We start from the raw sequence: 9,106 nt of genomic DNA, 5'->3' as shown, positions 1-9,106 counted from the left end.
TGTAAAGGACAGAATGGCCCGAAGTGTCAGGCCAATGGGAGCAGCGGTAGAAGCCGTGTGATCAGATGGAGAGAGGAGGGGAAACGCGCTTCTGTGACTGATCGCGTTTATTTTGCACTAATAACTGCTGCAATAAGAGCAGTTATCCTTGTATGTGGTCGGTACTGAGTTCTACTGCATCCATGTATAAGTATTTACTCGACCGCTTTCAGGGTCATTGGCTCTGCGTTTGCTGAACGGTGAGTTTTATTATTTTTCCGCTCTTTTACATCAACCTTCCGGCAAAACCGTTACTTCTGAGCTGTCAGTGTTATGATTAGTTTGTCTTATTATTTAGTGTAACAATGATGTTGTACCATAGATAAATTACTTGTGTTTTTACTCTAAATATTATACTTTTCAGAGTGTTATTAAAGAAACTTCCGCGTTTGCGGTGTGTTTCTACAGCATGGAAATTTTTAAAGTTTCCTCTTGCAAATTGGTCAATGTAGGAAACAAATGATTGATTGCAGTGACATTCGGTTTGCGTTATTCACGAACTTTTCTGCTTTGTCAACATTTGTTGTTTGAAGGGCTTAGCACATTTGTGCTTCCTGCTTTGGTGACTTCCTTTGCATATAGTGAACGTTAACTCGTATCAGATGGTAGATAACGTAACCCAGTAACAAGTGGAATATATCTAAAGAAAACAAGGTTATAAATAAAATGAAAACCTGTACTAAGTAACATTTGAAGCATATATTTCACCTGTTCACCTGCTATACAGCTATATTAAATCCTGTTAAAGGGATAGTTCACCCAAAAATGAAAATTCTGTCATCATTTGCTCACTCTGATGTTGTTCCAAACCTGTATGAATTTCTTTTTTCTGTTGAACACAAAAGAAGATATTTTAAAGAATGTCGGTAACCAGACAGTTGACGATAGCCATTGACTTCCATAGTAGGAAAAAAAAAAAAATACTATGGAAGTCAACTGTTTGGTTTCCAACATTCTTTAAAATATCTTCTTTTGTATTCAACAGAAGAAAAAAACTCATACAGGTTTAGAACAACTTCAGGGTGAGTAAATGATGACAAAATTTTCACTTTTGGGTGAACTATTCCTTTAATGGAGTCCCATGAGACTCCATTAAATGGCATTGAATAGAGCTAGAGTTTTTGAAGCTCCAAAAAGTGCATCTATCCATCATAACAGTAATCCATATGACTCCAGTGGGTTAATAAATGCCTTCTGAAGTGAAGCGATTGGTTTTTGTAAGAAAAATATCCATATTTAAAACTATAATCACTGGCTTCCGGCAAGAGTCACATGGTTTTCGCGAAAGGCGTCTATTCTCACCAAAGTTTACGCTCATATGTTAGTTCAGAGGTCACCCTTCCTCGACTCTCTTGTGAACTCGCATATGGCCGTTACCGGAAGCAATTATAGTTTATAAAGTTTTAAATATGGATATTTTTCTTACAAAAACCCATCGCTTCGCTTCAGAAGGCATTTATTAATCATATGAATTACTTTTATGAAGGATGGATGCGCTTTTTGGAGCTTCAAAAACTCGGCAACTATTCAATGCCATTACAAAGCTGGGAAGAGCCAGGATATTATTTAATATAACTCCGATTGTGTTCGGCTGAAAGTAGAAAGTCATATACAGCTAGGATGGCTTGAGTAAATTATGGGATAATTTTCATTTTTGGCTGAACTATTCCTTTAAGCAGCCCAAGTCCTTTTTGTAAGAATATTGCTCTTTCTTTTACTAATTTAGCATTGGTTATGGAACACCTAGCCAGTGATGATGAACCGCCAGTAGTTCGTAGAGAGGAAAACAAGAGGAGAAGAAGGAAGATGAAAGCTTTTACGTCTAACTCCGCTGTATCGATGGATCATATACCTGTTGAGTTTATACTTCCTACCACCAACAAAAACACCAAGACCCTAGACACGCTGCAACTGGAAGTGACTGGAAATTGGACGGTAGAGCAGGTGAAGGTCCAGCTTTGGCACAGAGCAGTGACCACTAAGGTATGCCCTGAGTTTTACCAAAAATACTCTCCGGACCACTGCATCCTGCTCTACCAGAAGAAGGGCAACTGGTATGAGATCTACGACAAGCAGCAGGTTTTCCAAACCCTTGACTGTATCAGATATTGGAAAGCTTTGAGAAAAGAGGTTGGGAAGATTCATCTGGTTGTTAGACCACAGCCTACTGAGCATTCGCTTCAGTACCAACGGTTTCTGAACCACCTAATCGGATATGATGTTACAGATGTAAGCAACGTCCATGACGATGAACTGGAGTTCACACGAAGAAAGCTACTGACCCCTCGGAAAATCGAACTGTCTGATCGAGATCCCAAACTTTACTCGATGGATCCCTGGATGACTTCGAAGCCTCTCCCTGAATACTTGCTGAGCAAAATAAGTAACAATCACATTCTGGTGGTGATACACAAGGACACAACAAGCCAGACCATTAAGGTGTCTATAGATGACACACCTGTTGGGGTTCTTCAGAGCTTCTTCACCAAAATCACTAACAAGAGAGCACTTTTAGGCATATCAGAAGACGTCAGTGAATCCGATTTTGTCTTGAGGGTTTGTGGACGAGAGGAATACCTATATGGCAACTGTGCCATCAAAGATTTCCACTGGATCAGACAGTGTCTTAAAAATGGTGAAGAGATCCATCTGGTTTTAGAGCATCCCCCAAACCCAGAGCAAGATGTGGTCCAAAAAGATGACTGGTCTCAAGTCGATGACTGCACCGGTGTCGCTGGTACTCACGAACAACTGACCATCACTGAGAAAGACCACGAGAAGGTGTTCACCATCTCCCTTTGGGACTGCAATCGTAAATTCAGGGTAAAGATCTTGGGGATTGACATACCAGTGCTCCCGCGTAATTCCGAGTTGATTGTGTTTGTCGAGGCCAGTATTTTCCACGGACAACAGCTGCTGGCCCAAGAAAGGACAACCTCCAAACCCTTCACAGAGGAGGTGCTTTGGAACACCTGGTTGGAGTTCAACATAAAGATCAAGGACTTACCCAAAGGTGCCCGACTTAGCCTGCAGGTGTCGTGTGGAAAAGCGCAGACTCAAACATCCAAGGAAAACGAGTGCAAAAACAAGAGCCGCTTGCTCTACTATGTCAACCTGTTACTGGTGGACCACCGCTCCCTGCTCAGACAGGGGGAGTTCATCTTGCACATGTGGAAGATGCCCGAGAAGAATGAAGACAACAGCAGCGTTAATGCAGACAAACTTACATCCGCAACCAACCCGGACAAGAACAGCTCCATGGCTGTTGCTATTCTTCTGGACAAGTACTGCTACCCTGTGGCCCTTCCCAAGAGCAAGGATTCCCCAGACTCGGAAATGGAAGGCGAGAGAGGGCAGAGAGAGATGCCCAATCATCTGCGCAAACAGTTCGAGCAGATTATTGCTACTGACCCCTTGCATCCACTCACCTCCGAAGATAAAGAATTGCTCTGGCACTTCCGGCAGGAGTGCATGAGGGATCCCAAAGCATATCCGAAGTTTCTTTCCTCCGTTAAGTGGGGCAAACAAGAGGCTGTTGCGATTACACACTGTCTTCTGGAGAGGAGCACCGTATGGGACCGAAGCATTCTTGATGTGGGTTTGGCTTTACAGTTACTGGACTGCCACTTCTCTGATGAAAATGTGCGCAGTATAGCCGTCCGGAAGTTGGAGACTCTGGGAGATGATGATGTCCTGCGGTACCTCCTGCAGCTTGTTCAGGTGAGCCTCGGGTGATGACTTACAACATGCTATGGTTGGTTTTGCATAACTGCTCAGATATCACAACTCAACATGAACAAAGAAACTTGAGCTGGCTATTAAAATCAGCAAGGGAATATTTACATAAAATGAACCACATGATGCTAACAGTATAATGTTTCATGTTTGTTGTTGATTATTTGTTTCATAGGCTGTAAAATTTGAACCGTACCATGACAGCGCACTTGCCAGGTTCCTTCTCAAACGTGCACTTAGAGTAAGTCTGAACCTCATCCGTCTGCAGTTTTCCAAAAAAATTATTATTATTTTTTTAATTTGCCAGCTCTTTTCACTACTTTTCAGAGCAAACGGATCGGCCATTTCTTGTTCTGGTTCCTGCGTAGTGAGATCGCTCAATCCATGCACTATCAGCAGAGGTATGCCGTAATACTGGAAGCTTACCTCCGTGGTTGTGGTGAAGCCATGCTGCAGGACTTCAGGAAGCAGGTGGAGATCACAGAGGCCTTGCAAAAAGTCACTCGTGAGATTAAGCAAATGTCTGCTGAAAAGTATGACGTTTCACCACAAGGTGATGACTACAGCCAGTATTTGTCCCTAGTGTATTGCAATAGGCCAACTCAGTACATTGATATCTAATGTGGTGGGAACACTGTAGTTGTTATTCAGCTGCGCCAGAAACTGGAAGGTCTGCAGATGTCAGGGTTGCCGGACAGCTTTAAAGTACCTTACGACCCGGGCCTAAGGGCAGGGGCACTTGTGGTGCGTAAAACTTTACAGTACTCTTCCATTTTAGTTGCTACTGAGCTACAGTGCTTCTAGTTTTAAAGGAATATCTCAGGTTCAATACAAGTTCAGCTCAATCGACAGAATTTGACCGAATGAAACCTATTTTTGGATGATTTAAAAGCAGAAATGTGAAGATTTTAATGTTATTAAAAAACAACATTAATTCTCTGTTAAAACATGAGCTGTAAATCTGTTTTTTACTCTAAAATCTTGTTAACATGCACATTGTTTTTGCCTTGTGGGTATACTATTGAAACAGTGAATATTTTAACATTTACTTTAATTGGCCCCATTGACTTCCATTGTAAGTGTCTATGATGGATGTATGGATGTAAGGATGGATGAATGTAAATTAATTTTTGTGGCGCAAATGTTGTTTTGGCGCAAATGTTGTCAATTGAGCTTAACTTGTGTTGAACCTGGAACATTCCATTAATATCCTGTAAAAGCAGTAATAATGTAGTAAGACCAAGTTTTTAAGTGAATAGTCTTAAATAATGCACCCATTAAACAATGCACCATATTAATTGTAGATTGAACAATGCAAAGTGATGGCATCCAAGAAGAAACCCTTGTGGCTGCAGTTCAAACGAGCCGACCCAACCACCTTGTCGAGTGACACAATTGGGATCATCTTTAAAGACGGGGATGACCTTCGCCAGGACATGCTGATATTACAGGTAGACATGATCATTTAAATTAATGCTAGCAGTCATCACCCACATTACCAATGCTGTCTTTTAAATAGTCCTTTTTTTTCTTTCTAACTTTCAGATTTTACTAATAATGGAGTCAATCTGGGAGCTGGAATCCTTGGATCTTTCCTTGTTACCATACGGCTGCATTTCCACTGGAAATAAAATTGGTAATGGTGGTTGATGTGTTTTTAAAATTTTTGCAAACAAACTGCTATGAGTCAAATATCATAACATTCTTGAACAATGTAAGGACTGCTCCTCTTCTAGGAATGATTGAAATAGTGAAGGATGCCACTACTATTGCTAACATTCAGCAAAGTACTGTTGGGAACACTGGAGCTTTTAAAGATGAAATCCTCAGCCAATGGCTTCGTGAAAAGTGTGTCAGTGAGGATAAGGTATGTTATTTCCATTCAAACTGTTGAATTTGCTACAGAGGAAGGAAGCGCCTCACTTCCTGGAGTCTTGGTTTGAGGGCGTTTGCCTTTGTGGAGACTAGACAGAGCACCTACACACATCCAGTGTGCTATTTTTAAACAGGCTCTCTTGACTCATATATGAACACCTGCGGGTTTGGTCAAGTTCAGGTTCTGATAAGGAGGTTAGGTCATACGTCAGACATTTGCCTCGCTCGTTTGCATGTTTGTGTTTGTGTGATGCAAATGTGAAAAAGGTCAGGCATTGGTGATATGTCATGTTTGTGCTTTTTTTTTTTTTTTCCATCCCCACACCACCTCTTCAGCACCAGCAGGCTGTAGAACGCTTTGTGTTCTCCTGTGGAGGGTATTGTGTGGCTACTTATGTCCTGGGCATTGGTGATCGTCACAATGACAACATAATGATCACAGAGACAGGTAATTATTGTTATTACAGTAACCTCTACTAAAATACAGCTGTTTAAAAGAATATTCCAGGTTCAGTACAAGTTAAGCTCAATCAACAGAATTTGTGGCATAATGTTGATTACAACTAAAAATTATGTCGCCCCTTTACAGCTCAAATTATACACAGGTTTTAACAGAAGAATTACTGCAAATGCTTTTATAAAATTGTAAGCTCCACATTTTAAAACCTCCAATTATTGGCCCAATTCACTTGCATTCTAAGTGCTTTTTAAAAGAAAACAAGTCTAAAATATAGCTGCAAGCAGCTATTAAGGGGCCAAGCACAAAGAAGGCAAAATAAGTCATGGCAGCAGGGCTGGGAGAATCAGACCAACTGCAACAATGAGTATTTAAAGACATATTAAGATTATTTTAGGCAAAATGGCTGAAGAATCATAAATACAATCACAAGTAATATGAATTAATGGTTTATTACTTTCAACCAATAGGTTGCGCTGTGATCAAAATGATGTGGTGTGATCAGAGTAAGATAAAAATAATAATTTGTTACATTTATATAGCGCTTTTCTGGGTAGTCAAAGCGCTTTACATATGGAAGGGGGAATCTCCTCAACCACCACCAATGAGCAGCATCCACCTGGATGATGCGACGGCAGCCATATTGCGCCAGAACGCCCACCACACACCAGCTTATTGGTGGAGAGGAGACAGAGTGATGAAGCCAATCAGTATATGGGGATTATTAGGAGGCCAGGATGTCGGGGTGACACCCCTACAATGTGACAATGACACATGCAAAGTTTGGTGTCAATATGCCAAAGCATTGCAGAGATACAGCCTCAAGAGTTGTTTTGGCATCAAGCCATTAAATTTGCTGATGTGGTACACAAAAATGGTCTATCGACACAAAATCTCTAACTTTTTGTCGGCATGGTCTGAAGATGATCCGACTCGAATTTGGTGAAAATCAGTCAAATGGTTTAGGAGGAGTTCGAAAAAGTGGGTTTTAAAAGAAAAACAAAATGGTGATCAACCGACTATGGCAAAGTTGTCATTTTCATGATGGATATAGGGATTGCAATCGGATCGTCTTGAGCCAAAGAATCAGAGGAAAAAAATAATTTTGTTTCTAGCCCTTACGGTTCAAAAGTTAACATAATTATAAGTGCAAATTTGGACAGTTGGTGGCACTAGAGAGATTGAGTTAGAGACTCCAAAATTGCCGTGGTTAATGTTCAGACTGTCCTCTATCAGTGCGCCAAATTTCATAACTTTCCCGCAAGCGGTTCTATGAGTTGCCATAGACTTCCAGAGTGGAAGAATAATATGAAGAACACTAACAATTACAAAAGGTGCCTACGCACCTAATTACCTATTATTTTTTTGTGCTAATTAAAATCATGCTGCAAACACTTGTGTTTGAGTTTAACTTGTATTGAAGCCTGAATGTTCCTTTAGTCAATAATCACTTCAGGGAACAATAACAAAATGTATGTGTTTTCCACTAGGTAACCTCTTTCACATTGACTTCGGACACATACTTGGAAACTACAAGAGTTTCTTGGGGATAAGCAAGGAGCGAGTTCCCTTTGTGCTTACTCCCGATTTCCTCTACTTGATGGGCACAACAGGAAAAAAGAGCAGCCCTCATTTCCTCCAATTTCAGGTAGACACATACACTCTTAATATTTCACCTGTAAAGACATAGCAACTCAACTGGTTACACTTTATTCAGATGGTCCACTTTAGACACTCTACTAACTACAAGTAACTTTGCAACTACATGTCATAACATGTAAACATAATCTTCCTCATAAACGCAGGACGTTTGCCTGAGGGCCTACCTGGCTCTGAGACACCACACCAACCTGCTGATCATCCTGTTCTCCATGATGCTGATGACCGGCATGCCTCAGCTGACCAGCAAGGAGGACATTGAATACATTCGGGAAGCGCTGACGGTCGGACGCTCGGAGGACGAGGCCAAACAACACTTTTTGGACCAAATCGAGATCTGTCGAGACAAGGGTTGGACGGTGCAGTTCAACTGGTTCCTACATTTGGTGCTTGGCATTAAACAAGGTGTGGAGAAGCGTTCAGCTTGAAGACAGCTATTCATGAAGTAAATCTGTGTCTTCATTTTAAAAAAGTGAGGCTTTTTCAAGTGTTCAATTACTGGATTTTTAGATTTTTTTTTTTTTTTTTTTTTTTTATAAACATAAATTATATTCCTTTTTTTTTTTTTTTTTTTTTTTTGATTTAGAGATTTTTTATGCCATTTTAAATGCCAATAATAAGGCTTTAAATCAGAGAAGTGCTGGTATTCTGTTAGTCTTGCATATGTTATCTGCATACATTTCAAGATGGAGCACCAAGTCATTTTTTTTTTTTTTTACCACTGGTCAATATGAAAATGGTTTTGGATTTTATACTGACATCATACAAAAGTTTATTTATTTTTATTATTTTCTAAACAAACATCATGGTTGAAATGCCCTAATCACATTATTTGTCTCCCTTGATTAATTTATTCTGGCTGAGTACTTGTCTGGTCATGTGATGTCAAATATTAAAAAATAATACAATTAAAGAGGCAGTGTAAACTATATTGATGATAATCATTGTTATTAACTGTAATCTTTAGTTTAATTTCTAACCCACTAGAGCACTGCTTTTATTATGTATGGACTACCTACATGTCAACATTAATTTTTTTTAACATATTTAACTTTATAATAAAATGCTTTGTAAATAAACAGTGTCATTATAATTCTTCATCTTAATTCATATGACTTCTTTAATATGAATGCATGAAATACCCAGCTGACTTTCTTTATGCAGTGAAGCACAAAAGAAGATATTTTGACAATACGATTAAAGTCAATGGGGTTCAAAATTTTTTCAAAACTTTTAATATCTAAAACTGGTAATGTTTTTCAAAAACTATTCTTTTGTGTTCCAAAGAACAAAGGAAGTCATTGAAGTTGGGAATCACATAAGAGTGAGTAAATAATCGTC

General features: G+C 39.7%; 2 protein-coding genes across 2 annotated transcripts in view; one reads left to right on the top strand and one right to left on the bottom strand.

Moving 5' to 3' along the window:
* The window catches only part of sypl1 (synaptophysin-like 1), a 454,480-nt gene that overhangs the window by 34,036 nt on the left and 411,338 nt on the right, over positions 1–9,106 (bottom strand). The gene's annotated exons all lie outside the window — the stretch shown is intronic.
* On the top strand, positions 13–8,844 carry pik3cg (phosphatidylinositol-4,5-bisphosphate 3-kinase, catalytic subunit gamma). The gene is made up of 11 exons (XM_051890718.1): positions 13–239; positions 1,766–3,759; positions 3,950–4,015; positions 4,102–4,327; positions 4,415–4,518; positions 5,079–5,225; positions 5,320–5,410; positions 5,511–5,641; positions 5,986–6,097; positions 7,597–7,754; positions 7,912–8,844. Exons 2-11 carry the CDS (start codon positions 1,774–1,776, stop codon positions 8,191–8,193), a joined length of 3,303 nt encoding a protein of 1,100 aa, XP_051746678.1. The 5' UTR covers positions 13–239; positions 1,766–1,773; the 3' UTR covers positions 8,194–8,844.

Source organism: Ctenopharyngodon idella, chromosome 4 (genome assembly GCF_019924925.1).
Source record: "Ctenopharyngodon idella isolate HZGC_01 chromosome 4, HZGC01, whole genome shotgun sequence".
NCBI lineage: Eukaryota > Metazoa > Chordata > Actinopteri > Cypriniformes > Xenocyprididae > Ctenopharyngodon > Ctenopharyngodon idella.
This window is presented reverse-complemented; position numbering and strand designations above follow the sequence as displayed.

Coding starts and splice junctions, on each gene's coding strand:
- pik3cg (XM_051890718.1), top strand. CDS start 1,774: ATGGAACACCTAGCCAGTGATGATGAACCGCCAGTAGTTCGTAGAGAG. Junction 4,016..4,101: donor TTCTCAAACGTGCACTTAGA/GTAAGTCTGAAC, acceptor ACTACTTTTCAG/AGCAAACGGATCGGCCATTT. Junction 5,642..5,985: donor AGTGTGTCAGTGAGGATAAG/GTATGTTATTTC, acceptor CCACCTCTTCAG/CACCAGCAGGCTGTAGAACG.